Source organism: Populus alba, chromosome 2 (genome assembly GCF_005239225.2).
Source record: "Populus alba chromosome 2, ASM523922v2, whole genome shotgun sequence".
NCBI classification, from domain to species: domain Eukaryota; kingdom Viridiplantae; phylum Streptophyta; class Magnoliopsida; order Malpighiales; family Salicaceae; genus Populus; species Populus alba.
Genome location: NC_133285.1, coordinates 8,375,719 through 8,395,247, shown reverse-complemented (window position 1 = coordinate 8,395,247; position 19,529 = coordinate 8,375,719). Strand labels below are relative to the sequence as shown.

General features: G+C 36.3%; 1 protein-coding gene across 4 annotated transcripts; it reads left to right on the top strand.

The window, feature by feature from the left end:
* Positions 1-3,986: 3,986 nt before the first annotated feature.
* On the top strand, positions 3,987-18,568 carry LOC118057768 (mediator of RNA polymerase II transcription subunit 12). 4 transcript variants are annotated; one of them, XM_035070454.2, is made up of 14 exons: positions 3,987-4,414; positions 5,544-5,702; positions 5,800-5,990; positions 6,472-6,531; positions 6,767-6,872; positions 7,353-7,421; positions 7,592-7,645; positions 7,810-7,917; positions 8,870-9,019; positions 9,108-9,455; positions 9,593-11,997; positions 13,014-15,602; positions 15,997-16,327; positions 17,627-18,568. In XM_035070454.2, exons 3-14 carry the CDS (start codon positions 5,863-5,865, stop codon positions 18,086-18,088), a joined length of 6,810 nt encoding a protein of 2,269 aa, XP_034926345.1. In that variant the 5' UTR covers positions 3,987-4,414; positions 5,544-5,702; positions 5,800-5,862; the 3' UTR covers positions 18,089-18,568. The 4 variants fall into 4 exon arrangements, with proteins under 4 accessions (XP_034926345.1, XP_034926346.1, XP_034926347.1 ...); XM_035070455.2 differs by having other exon boundaries at positions 5,544-5,710; XM_035070456.2 differs by lacking the exon at positions 5,544-5,702.
* Positions 18,569-19,529: the final 961 nt, after the last annotated feature.

Genomic DNA, 19,529 nt, shown 5'->3' with positions numbered 1-19,529 from the left:
TAAGTTATTTTCCAACTCATTTTCCATGACATAACCAAACACTGGAAAGTGTTTTCCAACTCATTTTCCATTACACTACCAAACATCGAAAAATACTTTCCCGGAATTCACTTTCCAAAAGAAAACTACTTTCCAGCAAACAAACGGAGCCTAAACCTGGCTTATTAGGTTAACATTGAAATCTCCATGTTCGACTACTTGCTTGGTCTAGGCTTCAAATTAAACCATGTGGGAATTGTTTTGATGTGACCTAGTTGACTTGGTAAAACCAAAAATAACCTGAATAACCAGTAAAAACATAGTTTGACTTAAAAAAATTAAAGTTGATTTTTATATTAGGATAAAAACATATTAAATTGACCCGGATTAACCCATCAAACCCACGAAACATATCATGGACTTGACTGAGTTTTATAAGTTTGTTTTTTTTAAAACTATTTTTTAAAAAATTATATGATAACAAAAATAAACACTCGTGGTAAATCAGCTGGATAATTAAAAAAAATGATTATGAAAGGTTGTACAAAAAAAAATGCTTGCTAATATGATAAAACAAATTCTATAATATTATTAAAAAATATTGAATGATATTTAATAAAATAATATCCAAAATACATTCTTAATTAATTTTATAATTTAATAAAACAATATATCTAACTTATAAAAAAAATATTTTTAAGAAATTTAATTTAATTTTTTGAAATTTTTTTTTTAAAAAATCAAGCGTGTAAGTCTAGGTGCTTAGCGCGATCGCAAAGGTAGTCAAAAAATCAAGATAAGGCATGTTTTTGTCTAAAATACCTATTTTGAACTCATTCCTACCTAGAAACTCCTGAAAATACTCCTGAGACCTCAAGAAACTAATTCTCTAACTTGGTAAAATCTAAATTAGTTAAGGAAAAAATCTCTCTAAATCCTAATTTGTATTTTTAGGCAAAATAAAAGCAAAAAAAAAAAAAAACCACCTCAATAACATCCATTTCATTAAAAAAAAGTTTTTGACATCAAGCTTGTTCATTTTTTTTCCAGAAAAATCTTACCAACCAACATCTTTCTCTCTTTTGTTGTTTTTTTTACTACTCTCCTCTCTCTCAAACATTTTGGGAATAAAAGAATAAAATAAAGTTTTGGACTAAACCAAATAATTTCCAAACTAAAGAGACTAAAAAGGATTTATTGGAAAAAAAAATCTAAGGCAAAATGAAGGAAAAAGGTTCTAACACCATTTTTTTTAAAGTGCTAATATTTTTTCATTGTTTAAATTTTAGTCTCCTCATTTTTAATATTTTTCAACCAATAAAATCAAATTCTTTTTCATAAAACCAAACATCAACCTAATGCTAAGATTTTGTTTTTCAAGATTGAGGTAACTACATAAAAAGTAGATTGAAATAAATTATTAACCACAAATCTCAATCAATACAACACTAAAAAATAAAATCAGATAAAAAAAATGATGACTGAAAGGGAAAAAAAAAAGAAAGAAAGAGGAGCAAAGTTGATACAATACTTTTTTTAGAAAACAAAAAGGTTGTTATTTTTCGTTGTTTCAATTTTTATCTCTTTATTTTTAATCTCTTTTAAGTAATAAGATTGAATTTTTTTCCATGAAATCTAGCATTAACCCGACGTCAATACTTTTTTTTTAAAACCTTAATAACCATAAAATAACAACCCCACAATTAGTTTAACTCTACCAAACACTCTTTAAAAATAACCAAAACCAAGAGAAAGAACAAAACCACCCCTACACTTTCCCACTCACCAACACACACAATTATTTAAATAAACAAAAAAACAAAAAAAAAAAACCAATTCTCTCTTTCTTTCACTATTGATCATCTTCATCTTCAAACACATAAACACCAAAAAACCATAGCCACTCTCTCACCTAACACACAACTTTCGACCAGCCACCACCCAAACTATAATGCATAGCCCCTGAGTCCTTTCATGGCCGACACCAACAACAACTATTCACAATGGATAGAGAAGAGGGAAGGAAGGAAAAGAATAGTTGAAACTTCAAGCTAGTCGATCTCTTTTCTTCATTGATGGAGAGCTACATTGTCGATACCAGTAAAAAGAGGAAGAGTTGGTCTACCATGCGAAGGTCACACACCTACAAGTCTTGTTAGCGTGTGGGAAAACATGTCATAAGCTTTGGCTTTTTTAAATTACGTGTGTTGATGTATTGTAACTGTTTTCATGGGTTTCAGTAGCTCTAATGACCCTCAACTCCTCCATTGAAGATTGATTTTGAAGATCCCAAACCATAACTTTTTAACTTTATTTTTCATGTTTAGTTTGTATTTTTAATTGAACATCAGACTTTGATTGATGGATTATGTGTTTGACTATATTATTTGTTTGAACAAGTTTATGGTTTTAATGTGGTTTATGAATTTGACAAACTTTATATTAATTTTAGGATCTTATTAGATCAAATGGTTGAGATGTTAATGATAAGCTATAGGGTTGCGTGAGTTGACTTGGACAAATACATTATATTTGAACATGATTTGAAATGCTTGTTTTAGCATTTAGTGCTTAATGAAGCGTCACATTATGTTGAAGAGTTCCGTGATAATTCCTAATGGTTTGTTGAGAAACTTAGTATTTAGTGCTTAAAAATGATTATAGCTCATCCGCTCTCGATGAAAAAATTTAAAAAAGACACGATCCTAGCCTGTTTATCCTTTATTGTATGGTTTAATATTCATGTTTTTTTTTTTAAATTATATCTTTTAATATTAAGTTTTTATTAAAGTTTTTTATTGTTTATTTTTTCAATCTGATGGGTGTAATTTTGTTTTATTTTATTTTTTAAACATTTTCATTCATTATTTCTATTTAAATATTAATTTATACCCCCTCCCTCTCTTTTCTTAAACGAATTGAATTAACTTTGAATTCTAATAACCACAAAGCGTGGGTGATTAAACTAGTTTAGTGCTAGTTTAATTATTTGTGGAGAAATTAGAGAGTTGCTGGATCATGTTCATGTGAAACACATGATGCAATAACGAGGAATATTATACAGAGCGTGTAGATCTAACCTAATAATACGCGGTGGTACAAAAAACACAACACAAACGACAAAAATAGTAAATCACTCGATGCCGTTTTGCCCATGTCAAATATGAAAATCTACAAGCTTCGTACTTTCTCCATTTCCATGATGTACAAGCTCTTGTAGTCAACAAAGACTTTAAAACCGACATTGTTCCATAAACAAATTTATAGAAAATAATACATCATCCTAATCATACCACATGTAATTTAGTTTTTAGTGTAAAGTATGATGGAATTGTTTTTTAAAGTATTTTTTTATTTTTAAAATTTAATTTTTAATATTAATATATCAAAACAAACCATATAAAAACACAAAAAATAAAAAATAATTTGAAGTTAAAACAATAAAAATACAGTTAAATTCAATGCCAAACATCACCTAATATGTACATAAACAATAAAAAGATTTGTACAATTTTTTTTAATATAAAAACATTTTTAGCATGTTATTCTAGTTTTAAAGCCATATTTCAAAACGTTGTTGAAAATATATATATTTAAAAATTTTTGTATTAATATATTAATAATATATTGATATTAAAAATAATTTTTTAAAAATATAAATATTATTTTAAAATACTTCTAACAAAATATACTTTAAAATATAAGATAGTATTTGGGAACGCGGTTAAAACCGTATTCCTAAAAAATTCAAAAGTTTTTTTTTTGACTAAAATTTAATATGGTTTATATTTTTTGAATTGTTTTAATGTACTAATATCAAAAATAAATTTTTAAAAATAAAAAATATTATTAATATATATTTTAATATAAAAATTTATTTAAAAAATAATCACTAGCACACTCCCCAACAAAACAAGCAGACTCTCAAAATACCAATGAAGTTCCACTGGTAAAGATCTTCTTCAACCAAAACAATTCTCATCTTCCTCGGAACAAAATGGAATCCATCACATTTTTCACCACCTGAAAAAGCCTGAAACACCAGCGACACTGCCCCCTGGCATTCCTCTTTTAACCTCCCATTCCATGCCACCCCTCCGAGATTCCTCCCCATAAACACTAGAAGTCCCAAGGCTAAACCAGTAAAACCATCTTAAAAAAGAAAGAGAAAAATAATTTTTTAATATTAATTCTCGTATGAACGAGTAGATCGTTTCTGTTTCTACTCTTCTAATGTGTTATACAGGAGACAAGCAACGACATCGTCTTCGTCATCAGCATCATCAAGACAATCAAGAAATAGCAGCTATAAGAGTCAAACCCTCTCCTCTCCTCTCACTTTCTCTCTCTACTCTCTCTGATATATATATATTTATATACATATAAAAGCAGCTATTCTTCTTTCTCTCTCTACGAATCTTTATTTTCTTTCAAGGTAAGATTTTCTTCACGTACTCTCTTCCTTTCTCTCTCTTAATCGCAATATCTTTCCTCTTCCTTCAATTTACGAATTTCCCATAAAAAACCTAGCTTCCTCAATAGCTTGCTTATCGTTTCCGAGCTTAAGGAATCAGAGTTAGGTGTAAACCCTAGTTTTTGATTTGTGTTCGAAATTAGGGTTTGTTTACTCGTGGATTATGTGATTCCGGGTATAATTATTGATTTAGATGGATTAAAGGTATTGTTTTTATGGTAATTTGGATTAGATTCGTGGATGTGGTATTGGGTTTTGGATTCATTTTGTGTTTATTTGGGGTTTTAGTAGCTTGAGGTTGCTGGGTTTAGAGGGAAAGATTGAATTTTGAGTTATCGATGATAGTTTGGAAGCTTAGGTTTTGTAGATCAAAGTCATCAGTTGTGTTGGAGTTATACCACTAAGTTTGCAAGTTTGGTTATTTGATTATGATTCTGAATCAGAGGAAGTAACACATGCTTGGGTCTTTTGTATTTGAAGTTGAAAAGTATATTACTTTGATGTTCATGTCCAACCTTTTGCTCTTAATATTTGATAGTAGAAACCCTAGAAATACTTGTTCTGGGACCATTGGATGTGGTTGGGAAGAAGGGGCCTTGGACTGGTTCAAACTAGTTACTTGGAAAAAAGAGATGCTTGCAACTCCAAAGTGCAGACTTAGGTTTTGAAATTTTCAGTTTACTTGGTTATTGACGAATACAAGGATTACTTTGGTTTAGTTACCTGACGAATACAAGAGATGCTTGCAACTCCAAAGTGCAGACTTAGGTTTTGAAATTTTCAGTTTACTTGGTTATTGACGAATACAAGGATTACTTTGGTTTAGTTACCTGATGCTTGATTATCAGCAATTTAGAGTTCCCAATCTTTATTTTCCCTCCAAAACACCATTTGAAGTTCTGTCTCAAGTTTGTGTTGATCTCAAGATAACCTAGCATGTGATGAAAGCAAACATTTTTTTGATTTTAAATTATATTTCTAGGACATGTTGATTTTCATGGCATCATTTTTCTGTACATTTAAACCCTATAGTATAGATTCTTCGCTTCTTCATCTTCTTCATGTTTTCCTTTTCCATTTTTTTCAACAGGTCTGTTGTGTCTGCTATGAAAAATAGTTGGCTTCATAGCCACAGGAAGTTGTGCTCAACATCTTACAGTTTGAAGCTCGGGAAAAATAACCTTTTCAATTCAAATTATATGGATGTTGAGGGATTTTTACCTATTAACTTGTAGATTTCATGCTTGAGGTCACACAGCTGAGTTTGTCTTTGCATTTCTTTGAATCTGTAGCTTCAGTGTTCTTTTGGCTTTCTATATGTTTTAAATATGTTTTTCTCTATGCAGTTTAGTTACAGAGCTTGTAGTTGTTCAATGTTGGGAGCAGTATGTGGATGTTAGTTTGGAGAAATGCAAAGGTATCATGCTGCCGGCTGCACTAGTGCAGTTAACAATAGCTCCATTGGAGGCACATCTTCTAGAGATAGCACCCGGACTGATTCATCTTCATTGGCGTCCAACTTCTCTATAAACCCTAGGTAAATTGGTTTTCAATATCTTTTTGCCCTCCATGAACTGTTGATAATTGTGGCTCTCGACTCTGAACACAGTCATGTTTTCTAGTTACATGTACAGTACAATGCACACATGCCTTTGGTCTGTGATAAGTTTTTAAGTGTTGCCTATACCTTTGTACACACCCATACGTTTGAATTTCCATATCGAAATCACTTCTTAGTTCGCAACGCATCTGTGCATGTGTGTGCTTTGTGCTAGCCTCACAAAGAATGGGGCTAGGTACTCAACTCGTTTCGTTATCATGTCAGTCAATGCCTAGTTCTCTCATTTTAGTTCAGCAGCATATTAACTGTTAGACATTTAGATTTTTCTCCCATGCTCCTCATTCCTTCTGCTAGTAGGATGCCTGTTCTTTTTTCTTTACAAATAGACACGATTCATTTTTATTATTTTGAAGGGCAAATTTGCTGTTTACTCAAAGTGACGTTTTGTATTGTGCAGGCGGCCACCTCCTCTGAATCCATACAAGTTGAAGTGTGATAAAGAACCGTTGAATTCCCGGTAATTTCATTATTAGCACCACTTACAGTGAAAAAAAAAGTACAATAATATTTGTTGGCACCAATTTTTATTCAGATAGCTATTTCTTAATTTGTTTGGAATGATGTCAGATAAGAATTTAAATACTTTCATTATGAGTTTGGATGCTTGTTGTTTAATTTTTTTTTCCTAGTTGATCGTTATTGATTGGTTATGGTTCTTATCTATCATATAATCATCTCTTTTTAAATCGTAGACTTGGCCCCCCTGACTTTCATCCTCAAACTCCAAATTGCCCTGAGGAGACTGTCACTAACGAATATGTTGAGGCTGGATATAAGGATGCAGTTGAAGGACTTGAGGTTATTTTTCATTCATTAATACTTTGCCACAGACAACATGTATAAATGTGGACAACATGCTACATTTTATTGTGCTTGCCATTTGACCTTTTATCGAAAAGTGCGCACATATGCATGATTCTTGTGCTTAATTCAATTAGCATATGAATCTTGATGTTTTCTCAAAAAGAAAAAGAAAGTTTTGATTTTTTTTGAACTTGTTATAAAAACTGACATTTTGAACATTGCCCCAAGAAACAAAGAACTTTATTGCTTTTTTTCACTTATGATTTTATCCTTGCTTACATTTTTTAATCTCAAACCTGCAAGAGGAAATCATATTTGACTGATCCCTTTATATTTCCTCAGATAAATTATTGGAATTGTGAGAATCGCGTTGTTAATATGTGCTCATCAAAATTAGATCTTAATGTTTTCATGCAAATATTTACAAGCCTTGATATCTATAATTTATTAATTTTTTATGTTCTGAGTTCTCAGGAAACCAGAGAAATCGTACACTCTCAGGCTCAAAGTTTTACCAGTCCTGTTGTCAAAAAATGCAAAGAGGTTATTCACTTCAATTTGGAAGCTATAATGCCTTTTATTAACTTGTTTTTTTTTTTGTAATTTTATAGGAAGCTACTATGTTTCATTTTTGTTTGCCCATAAAAAGCTTTGGATACTCTCATGTGAAGAGATGATTAACAGTTACTGATACTGGAATTTTTCTCTTTCAGGCTATCAGAAAATGTCTGAGGGCCATTAATGAGTCTCGTGCACAAAAGCGCAAGGTATGCCTTTACCCTTTCTAATTATGTGTCATACTTATGAAAGCTTTTTCTGCTTTCAATGCTCTATCTTGCTCCCTATATGTTCATCCCACCAGTAGCTGAAAATGTGTTTTTTTCTTTACAACCTCATCATCTAGTCTTAACATCGATGCTCATTATTACAGGCTGGTCAAGTATATGGCGTGCCTCTTTCTGGGTCATTATTAACTAAGCCTGGTGTATATCCTGAACAAAGATCTTGTGGCGAAGACTTCAAGAAGAAATGGATTGAGGTATATGGTTTCCAAGTTTCTCTAAAAGAAAGTGTGCATACCTGATTGGAAAAGGCACTTGTCAATGGACCTACTATGGCTGAGTTAGCTTCCTAAAAAAACCATGTGGGTGCCTCGAGGAAATGTGATGCAATGTCATTCTTAAACTTATTTGGTTGTGATACACATTTAATTGTTTAGGGGGGGGGGGTTGCTCCTGAGTTCAAAGTTTGAAAAACAAAACTTGCTACCCTTTATCTTGGAGAGTACAAATAACTACATGCTTGGCCTTTCTCTCAAGTTATGCGTAAAGTGGGACAATTTGTTTTTTAAACATGGAAGATAGTGCATCATGAGTTGAGAGAGGAACGGGTTTGAAATATTGTTTTAAATTTTCATATATCACCAATCTCTAACATGCTTTATTATGTATAGCAGTTCTTGATGGTTGCGATGGCTTGTCATCTTTCTTAACACTTATAATTGAAATAAGCTATAGTAATTGGATATGGGATGTTAATTCAATAATTAACCTTGTGGAGGCTAGATGTGCAATTGCTTAGTTATTGAAAAGAATTTGTCAATGTTGCTGAGGGAAATTTTACATGTGCACAAGTAAAAATGCCTACACATGAACTAGAGTGCCTTCTATTTCTTTTTATATCTTTTTGGTTGATACAAATACAAATTTTTAGTAGCACTCAATTGTTTCTAATTGATATGTATTATGTAGTTATATTCATGAAAAACATTGCAAGTATCAAGTAAATACAAATACAAATTTTGGAGCCCTGTAGGCAGCTTTTGCTGAAAGAAACTGGGAAGAACATCATATTAGCAAATGTGTCTGCATGTGACCTTGGAAATTGCCTGCTGTGTTGCATTTTAACACAAGCTTGAAATTTTAGCTGATAACAGTCATGTTTTCTTAGTCTTTCTTGTAACATTTTTTTTACTTTGTTCTTTATACCAGGGTTTATCACAGCCCCACAAAAGATTGCGTTCTTTGGCTGATCATGTGCCACATGGATATAGGAAGAAATCACTTTTGGAAGTTCTTATCAGGAACAATGTGCCATTATTTCGAGCCACTTGGTTTATTAAAGTAACTTATCTTAATCAGGTAGAGCTGCTTGATTACTAGCACTGGCATGCAGATACACTTGCTTATTTCACTATTTTCAAAAGCAGATTATGGTTATATTTTGTAGGTAAAACCGAGTTCTACTAGTATATCTTCTGGCACACCTGACAAAAGTCAGTTGTCCCGCACAGAGCTTTGGACAAAAGATGTTGTTGATTACTTGCAGTCTCTCCTGGATGAATATTTGTCCAGAAACAATCCTCATTCTGCTCCACACAGCAAAGATAGATCACAACAAATGCTTTATACTGGTTCAGTACAGCACAGAAGTGATCCATCATCAGCCATCCTTGATAGTGAAGAGCCTTCCCTGCATTTAAAGTTGTGGTATGTGGCCCGGCTCTTGCACTGGCACCATGCAGAAGGGCTGCTTCTTCCTTCAGTAATCATTGACTGGGTTCTTAGTCAACTACAGGTATATTTTTAGATTAACCATTTTTTTTTTATTGTACTTCTTCCAAGGTACAAGATGAACTTTATGCTTTGCATATTAAGATCACGAGTACTTAATTGGGTTTCATGGCTTTTGGTGGCCTTTATGTGCTCCTGCAGGAAAAGGACTTGCTTGAGATTTTGCAGTTGCTGCTGCCAATCTTATATGGTGTTTTAGAAACTGTTATTCTTTCTCAATCATTTGTGCGCACTCTAGTGGGGGTTGCGGTTCGTTTCATTCATGAACCTTCTCCAGGAGGTTCGGATCTGGTAGATAATTCTCGAAGGGCCTACACAACCTCTGCTTTAATTGAGATGCTTCGGTATCTAATATTAGCTGTGCCGGATACGTTTGTCGCTCTGGATTGTTTTCCTTTACCACCAAGTGTAGTGTCTTATGCAGTAAACGATGGGACATTTCTGTCAAAGGCTTCTGAGGATGCAAGAAAGACAAAAGATAATTCAGCTGAAGTTGCTTGTGTTTTCAGAAGTAAAGGGCTTGATGCTCAATATCAATCTTTGTCCTTTGATCGGGTTGTTTCATCCATTCAGAAGCGTGCAGATAACCTTGCCAAGGCTGTTAGCTCTGGCTATCCAGTTCATAGCGTGGCTAAAGCCTTACAAGCTTTAGATAAAGCTCTTTCACTAGGGGACATTAGAGAGGCTTATGGGTACCTTTTTGAAAATTTTTGCGAGGGAGCTGTTCATGAAAGCTGGATAAAAGAAGTCAGTCCATGCCTGAGGTCTTCTTTAAAGTGGCTGAGGGGCGTGAGCTTGTCACTCATTTGCTCTGTATTTTTGCTTTGTGAGTGGGCAACATGTGATTATAGGGATTTTCGGAGTGCCCCACCTCATGAACTGAAATTTACTGGCAGAAAAGATTTTTCTCAGGTTTATATTGCAAGTCGGCTTTTGAAGTCAAAGATACGAGATCTGCAAAGTCCATTTCGACGGAAGAATGAGAAATCCCCTGGAGTGAATAGCCTCGTAAAAGGTCTCAATCAGTCTAATTATTTTGGCAGGATTCCTGTGGGAAATGGATATGAAATTAAAAGCAACTCAAAAACTGTGAGCGGACAAGGTACTAATATGTCAAATATATTTGAAAGTCCAGGTCCTTTGCATGATATCACAGTGTGCTGGATTGATCAACATGAAGTGTGCAATGTGGAGGGTTTGAAACGTCTTCAGCTACTCATTGTGGAACTTATACATTCTGGATTTTTTTCCCCACAAGTGTATGTGAGGCAGTTGATAATTAGTGGAATAATGGATGCAGCTGGTCCACCAGCTGACCTTGACAGACGAAAGAGACACTATCGAGTCTTGAAACAACTACCTGGGCGCTTTGTCCATGATGTTTTGGAAGACGCAAGGATTGCTGAAGGGTCAGAACTTTCAGAGGCAATGCGTATTTATTCAAATGAACGTCGCCTTCTCCTTCATGGACTTTTTTGTGAACGATATCAGAACTCAGTTAAATCAAATTTATCAGTGAAGAAGCCCAAGCATCATCCACCTATTGCTGGAAAGGATGGTGCCTCCCCATCCTCCTTTGAGCAGTGGAAAAATACCCAGTCCCGCCCTTCTGCAAAAGTGAAGAATGAAATGGACATCGAGGAACTGAAGGCATCCATATCAGCACTATTGCAACTCCCAATATGCTCCACATCTTCAGACACGGGACTGGATGAATCTCAATGGAGTGCTAAGAGGCCTGCTGAGTCAATAGGCAGCAAAATGGATGTAGTAGAAACACCTGGTTGTGAAGACTGTAGAAAGGCAAAGAGACAAAAGTTAAGTGAGGAAAGGAACTCATACCTTCAAGGACATTCTCCTATATCAGATGATGAAGATACCTGGTGGGTACGGAAGGGGGCTAAACCCTTAGATTCCTCTAAGGTTGATCCACCACCAAAGTCATCCAAACAGGTCTCCAAGGGTAGGCAAAAGGTTGTGCGTAAAACTCAAAGCCTGGCTCATTTAGCAGCAGCCAGGATTGAGGGTAGCCAGGGAGCATCTACAAGTCATTTTTGTGATAATAAGATAAACTGCCCTCACCACAGAACTGGAATAGAAGGAGATAATCTCAGGTCAATGGATGGGATGGGAACAATGTATGGTGGAGATATTGTTTCAATTGGTAAATCCTTAAAACAACTGCGTCCTGTTGAGAAGAGGACAATTACAGTTTGGTTGATAGCTGTTGTTAGGCAGCTTGTTGAGGAGACTGAGAAGAGTGCTGTCAAGGCCAGCCAATTTTCTAGATCTCTTGTCAATGTAGATGATAGGAGCTCTGTTAGATGGAAGCTTGGCGAGGATGAGCTATCTGCTATATTGTATTTGATGGATATTTGCTGTGATTTAGTTCCAGCAGCAAAGTTACTGCTCTGGTTGTTGCCAAAGGTCCTTAGCAACCCTAATTCTACAATCCATAGTGGGAGAAATAGTATGATGCTGCCAAGGAATGTGGAAAACCATGCATGTGAAGTGGGAGAGGCATTTTTGTTATCTTCTCTCCGAAGGTTAGACATGCAAAAGTTATGTGGTTACAAAGTTCCAGTTTGCATTATGCTGTTTCTAATATCCATGAAGTGCTTCTTGCTTATTAATCTGGATAAAATACATCACAGATTATCTGCTTTAACTGCTTTTTGTTGATGTGTTTTTTTTTTTGTGGGATCCTGTTTTTGTTAGAGTAATTTCTTTTTTAGTTCTTTAGATTCTTTTGTGGCTAAATATTCTTGATACTCATCTATTTCTTTCTTGAAATGGTTTACAGAAAACTACAATGTTGGTTTTACAATGTACGAGAAATAAAGTTTTAACTGCATAAACCTCAGGGCTTAGAAATAAATTACCATTTATTTACTGTTTAGCTATTTTTGCATGCTTAAAAGATGTTGTTTTTAATAATTTGTACATGTTGTCTATTGGTTTTGCTTGAAAGCAGTAAACTTCTTCTTCTTCTTCTTTTGCTATTTTTCACTAGAGTTTTATTTTTAGGGTCCTTCCATTTTTTTCCCATCTCAGCTCTGCAGTTGAAATTCAAGCTTGTAGCTATTCATATTTTGTACTAGTGTTGTACTGTTTAAAAAAAGCTATGGAAAACTCTTTTTCTGGAACAAAGAATTTCTGAGCTCTCCAATTCTTTATTTCCTCATTTTTTTTTCCTGGGAAAGTCTCTCTGGAATCAATACCATAGAAGTTATGTTTATATATTTTCTTCTTCACTCTGCTTTTAGGTAGTATTATACATGCATCCAGCACATGCTTGTTGAACCATCTGCATATTCTTGTAAAGAGCACTGTTTGCATATGCATGTTCCCTACTTTATTAGTTTTTATCCATGGTCTGGCTTGTAAAGTGATGGTTCTTGCAGGCTTTTTATGAAGCAATTTTTGTTTTGTTGTTTCTTTTTTGCTATCTGGTAGGATGTCTTATTCTCCATTTGTGTATTATTCTGTTCCCTCTTTACAATAAATTTTTCTTCCTAAAAAAATAAAATTTGTAATTGCTCATCACAATGAAAATTTTCAGGTATGAGAACATAATTATTGCAACAGATCTTATTCCTGAAGTCTTGTCAACCACAATGCACCGTGTTGCAGCACTGCTGGCATCCAATGGAAGAATTTCAGGTTCAGCAGCCTTAATTTATTCCCGACATCTTTTGAGGAAATACGGCGACGTGCCAAGTGTTTTAGAATGGGAGAAGAGTTTCAAGGCATCATGCGACAAGAGGCTTCTTTCTGAACTTGAAATTGGACGATCACTGGATGCAGATTTTGGATTTCCACTTGGTGTTCCAGCAGGAGTTGAAGATTTTGATGATTTTTTTCGTCAGAAAATTAGTGGCAGTCGATTATCAAGAGTGGGTATGAGCATGAGAGATGTTGTCCAAAGGAATATTGACGATGCTTTTCACCACTTTGGCAAAGAGAGAAAACTCTTTGGTGCTGGTACAGCAAAAGTTCCTGGTATGGAAAAATCTGATGACACATATCAGATAGCTCAACAAATAATCATGGGACTTATGGACTGCATGAGGCAGACTGGTGGTGCTGCTCAAGAAGGTGATCCATCCTTGGTGTCTTCTGCTGTTTCTGCCATAATCAATAATGTTGGACCAACTATAGCAAAAATGCCTGATTTTTCTCCAGGCAGTAATTATTCAAATGCTTCAGCTGGGACGGGTTTGCTAAATTTTGCTAGGCGCATTTTGCGCATCCACATAAATTGCCTATGTCTACTCAAGGAAGCTCTTGGGGAGCGTCAAAGCCGGGTTTTTGAGGTAGCTCTTGCAACAGAAGCCTCCTCTGCTCTTGCTACAGCATTTGCTCCTGGGAAGGCTTCTCGAAGCCCATTTCAGCTGTCCCCTGAATCCCATGATTCCAGCGGGAATATCGCTAATGAGATCTTGAACAACTCTGCAAAAGCTGCTGGAAGAACAAAAAGTGCTGCTGCTATTTCTGGACTTGTTGTTGGAGCTATTATCCATGGTGTGACTACTCTGGAGAGAATGGTGACTGTCTTCCGGTTAAAGGAAGGGTTGGATGTAATTCAGTGTATAAGGAATACAAAATCCAATTCTAATGGTAATGCTCGTTCATTTACTGTTTTTAAGATGGACAACTCAATCGAAGTTTATGTGCATTGGTTTAGGTTACTTGTTGGGAACTGCAGAACTGTATCTGATGGTCTGATTGTAGAGCTCTTGGGCGAACCATCTTTAGTTGCTCTTTCAAGGATGCAGCGATTGCTCCCTCTTAGCTTGGTTTTTCCACCTGCCTACTCTATCTTTGCCTTTGTTATTTGGAGACCATTCAGTGCAACTCGTGAAGACATCCATCAATTGTATCGCTCTTTGACAATGGCCATTGGTGATGCCATAAAGCACCTGCCTTTTAGGGATGTGTGTTTAAGAGACAGTCAAGGCCTTTATGATCTTATAGCTGCAGATTCCAGTGATGCTGAGTTTGCTGCCATGCTAGAGTTAAATGGTTTGGACATGCGTTTCAAAACCAAGGCCTTTGTTCCGCTCCGAGGAAGGCTTTTTTTAAATGCTATTGTTGATTGTAAATTGCCACACTCGGTATTCGTGCAAGACGATGGAAACAGGGCTTCTGGACATGGTGGATCTAAGGTTCAACATGCAGAGAATGAAATCAAGCTTCTAGATAAGCTTGTGAATGTATTGGATGCACTGCAGCCTGCAAAATTCCATTGGCAGTGGGTTGAACTCAGGTTGCTTTTGAATGAACAAGCCCTCATTGAAAAACTTGAGACTCATGACATTTCCCTAGCAGATGCAATCCGTTCTTCCTCTCCTGGCCCTGAAAAAGAAGCTGCTTCTGAAAATGAAAATAATTTCATTGAAATCATTCTTACAAGGTTATTGGTAAGACCTGATGCTGCTCCACTTTTCTCAGAGCTGGTTCATCTTCTTGGGACGTCTCTAGAGAACTCAATGTTATTGCAGGCTAAATGGTTCTTAGGAGGCCATGACGTTCTTTTTGGACGAAAAACCATTAGACAACGGCTTATTAATATCGCCGAGAGTAAAGGTCTTTCAACTAAAGCTCACTTTTGGAAACCTTGGGGCTGGTCCAATTCTGGTTTTGATCCTGTGATGAACAGAGGGGATAAGAAGAAGTTTGAGGTTCCCTCTCTTGAAGAAGGGGAGGTTGTTGAAGAGGGCACTGAGACAAAAAGGTCTGGAAAAGGGTCCTTTCCAGTATTTGAGTCCGAGGGTTCTAGTCTCTTCCAGCAGAATGTGACTGAAAGGGCTCTTGTTGAACTAGTTCTTCCCTGCATAGATCAAGGTTCTGATGACTCTCGCAATACATTCGCAACTGATTTGATCAAGCAGTTGAATAATATTGAGCAGCAAATAAACTCGGTCACTCGTGGTACAAGTAAGCAAACAGGAACATCATCTTCTGGACTGGAAGGTCCAGCAAATAAAAGTAACAACCGCAAAGGAATAAGAGGTGGCAGTCCTGGATTGGCGAGACGAACTGCAGCAGCTGCAGATTCTACCCTCCCCTCCCCTGCTGCCCTACGAGCTTCTATGTTACTGCGGTTGCAGTTATTGCTAAGGTTGCTTCCTACCATATGCACAAATGGGTAAGCATACAAATATTTCCTGTTCATTTAATATTTCGTAGCTTGCACATTACTTGATACAAATTATTATGTGTTGATCCTCAACTATTTTTTTTTCTTTATCAATTGTTCTTTCACTCTGTTCTCACATCAGTGTTTCTAGATATTTTGTTTTCTATATTGGTATCCATAAGAATCATTTTACCGTGTCCTTTCACCTTTTTCCCACATGCTAAATCCCAGACACATGCGTAATGAAATAATTCCTTGAATGAAGACAAATTGGCTTCTGTAATGATTATGCACAGAATTTTATGCTAGTGTAGTAGACTGCCGCAGGCAGACATTTAATTGTCTTATTAAACTGCTGCAGCAGACACTTAATTGTATCATTTCCATTTTCTGGACTTGTCAGTGAGCCATCTGGGCGGAACATGAGACACATGCTTGCCTCTGTCATACTTCGTCTTCTTGGTAGTAGGGTTGTGCATGAAGATGCAGAGCTATCTTTCTATCCTTTGCAAAGCTTCCAATCTAAGGGGGAACTAGAGTCACCGTTGGAAGCTGCTTCTGCAGATTTATCTGGCGAAAGTCTCTTTGACCGGTTACTGTTGGTCCTGCATGGGTTGTTAAGCAGCTCCCGGCCAAGCTGGCTGAAGCCAAGACCTGCCTCCAGCTCCAAGTCAGTCAATGAATCCTCCAAGGATTGTGCTGGATTTGATCGTGACTTGGTGGAGAGTTTGCAGGTTTGTTATCTGATACCCGTGTTTCAATTGACTGCAATGGTGGTGTCAAATATGATCAATTGACTGCTTTGTTGGTGTCAAATATGACTTTCACATATGAATATAGCTACTCTTAAATGTGGGTACTTAATTTGTGTCTCAACCCCCATGTGAGATTGGATGAACTTTTTGGATTTGTTTCTAGGTGACATTTATATCCCCAGTCATATAAAAGATGACATGTTGAATCTGACTTGTATAGGGAATCTAAATCAGTATCTTGATACCAGTGAAATACATTCAGGCTAAATGGTGGTCTACAACCCAAGTAGAACACCACAATTTCAATTTATTCCATCTCAGTTTTAAAAGCCTGTTTCTCCACCTCTTGAGCTCTTGACCTATCTGTACATTAGGGGGAGAACTACTGCTAGAGTACAAGGTCCGGTTTCCAGTTAACCTGTGAAATTTTACATGATTATCAAGTTTTATGTAGGGTTTAAAGGAACAATCTAATTGACCAACGTGGATTTTTTTTATTTGCCTGCCAAAACCAATGGATGAAAAACCAAAACTTACTTGCTATGCCACTGACAAGATCCTATGATGTGCTTTTTCTTAGTCATTTCAAGTGATTACAATGCACAATCAAATTGTATGACAGTAAAGGTAGTTGTTTCAACACTTTTGGAGGTTGAGATGCCCTTGAATTGAGTATCCCACAAAAGTATTTATGTAATATCTTTGCTTTTGTTAATGAATCTTAATTTACACATAAAGGATATCCATCATTTGTTGGGGCTGGTTTTAAAAATGTTAGAATGGGTGCAAAAAACTCTTTTCATTCCTTTCTCTGGAATCTTCATCTAATTTTATTTTCTGTTCTGCTCATCCGATTTTCTTTTTCATTCTGCTCTCTCTACCTACAACTAAACTGAACCGTGTCTGTCCCAAATAAGGTGGGGCAGTTTACGTTCATCCACAATCTCCATTTATTTGTTTTGGGATAAACTCAGAGGTTCTTATTGCTAGATCTCCCTTCACTTCAGCTCCACCATTTGGTTGATCTCTTCTCTCATCTTTGCAAAATACTTAAATTTGATCACTGTTTCTAGTTATTACTTCTTTAAAAAAATAAAAATAAAGGATCACTGTTTCTCATCAGTACATCCATGTTTTGATGTTGGATATTTAAAATCAAATAAAAGAAGAGAAAAGAACTAAATGGTTATTTTGGTTTGTCTATGAGGGTATAACCCTGGTTATTTTAGTTGTCTATGAGGGTATAACCCAACACCCCTATCATTGCTGTGAATGCAGAATGATTTAGATCGTATGAAGCTGCCTGGCACGACTCGACTGCGTATCCAAGCTGCAATGCCAATTCTTCTACCTTCTGTTCGGTGCTTTGTCTCTTGCCAGCCACCACCTGTCCCCACAGCTGCTGTTGCTTCACTTCAACCCAGCATTGCAATTTCAGGGGTTTTAAATGGAAATAACTCTCAGAAAAATCCAGCTCCTTTGGCACGCTCTGCAAATAACATATCAACAAAATCCAAGCCACTGCCACTTCCGTTGCCACTGCAACTTGATAATGATATGGAGATTGATCCATGGACATTGTTGGAAGATGGCACTGGGTCTGGCTTATCTTCAAGCAACACTTCTGTGATTGGCAGCAGTGACCATGCTAATCTTCGTGCTTCCAGCTGGCTTAAAGGGGCTGTTAGGGTGAGGCGGACTGACCTCACCTACATTGGTGCTGTGGATGATGACAGCTGACCTCGACTTCATTCTTGATTTTGTTCTTGGAGAGCTCAAACCACCCCCACCTGACAGCTGACATGAACTTCATTCTTGATTTTGTTCTGGAGTGCTCAAATCCCCCTCAACAAGTAATTTAATGCTTTCACTTGTCACACAGAATTGGCATCAAGATTCTACCACGTTCTTGCCTTTGATGGAAAAGGGAGCTGTTTGTAGGGGCAGTTTTTCAGAGGGGAGGGGTGGGGGTGCAGGATGGAGTGCCGGTGGAAATGGAGAAAGTGATGACGCTCCTACACAGCCTGCCCCACCAGGTCTGGGTCCTGCTCAACTACTAACCTTTTAATCACCCACATTCTGGGCTGTATTATCCAGGTGCAGTTCAGAGTATTGTTGTATATATGAGATAACTGTTTTTACTTTGCAATTGATCATGGTAAAATATCCTCAAGAATGACCTGTAGCATTTTCATAGGCATCAATCTATTGTTGCAACTCTCTCTCTCTCTCTCTCTCTCTCTCTCACTCTCATTATGTGCTCCTGTTTATTGGCATGTGTTCAATAATTACAATTGTCTATTTGCATGCTCTGATGTGTATAGTGTATTTATTTGTTGTGTTTTAGAAAGGTTGCAATGTCGTTTTTTGGAACAAAGAGCTTTGTTAAAAATTGTATTTGCTGTCATCACGCATGTTAGGTTAGGAGGTTTCTGGATTACGTGCTGGGTTCTTGCTCATAATTCACCTCATTGTTTATTATTTTATTCCAATTGAGATCTGGATGATTGTTAGCTGAATTTTAAATTAAATCTAAAATGTTGATTAATATGATGTATATGCCTGGTTTTGTTGTTCTGTCACACCAATGATTTTTTTGGTTTGAGTATCAGTTATCTTTTTTACTGTGACGAATTGTCAGCAAAAACAACTGGTGTGATGTTCTGTTTTTCTCCAATGCATCTATGTAAGTTATTTTGTTAATCTATCGACCAATTGATTAAGGGCCCAAACTTCAAAAAATGGAGATTGGTCGAGGGGATTGACAAGAGGTACCGGGACCTCTGGAGTTCTGAGTCTCTCTGTTGTGAAGTGCTTAGCAAGACTATTTCCTCTTGCATAGCGCAGAAACCACGGGTCTCTTCGTTTTGGTGTTATTGTTGGTGCTTGTTATTTCATTTGTCATTTGTTGGATATTTATGTTTTCTTCCTGTTCACATCCATGGTCCACCGATTTGTGGATGTACGTGAATGATGCTGTATAAATTGTTGATCTCTCAGGGATTGCCTTGTCAATTTCTTCATAAAAGGTTACTGGCCTTCAGCTTCTTAAAAAATGAAAGAACGAAATTGTATTGCTTTGAAGATCACTTGATCAGTACTTGTGCGATTTGTCCATCATTTTTTCCCCCCTCCTGTCTGGTTCTGTACATCTCGCCGTGCCAATGAATATGCAACTGAT

Bases quoted from the DNA above. Each gene is read 5' to 3' on its own strand.
- LOC118057768 (XM_035070456.2), top strand. From the start codon at position 5,863: ATGCAAAGGTATCATGCTGCCGGCTGCACTAGTGCAGTTAACAATAGC. The intron at 9,456-9,592 runs GTATATTTTTAG...GTGCTCCTGCAG, and splicing joins GGGTTCTTAGTCAACTACAG to GAAAAGGACTTGCTTGAGAT. The intron at 15,603-15,996 runs GTAAGCATACAA...TGGACTTGTCAG, and splicing joins CCTACCATATGCACAAATGG to TGAGCCATCTGGGCGGAACA.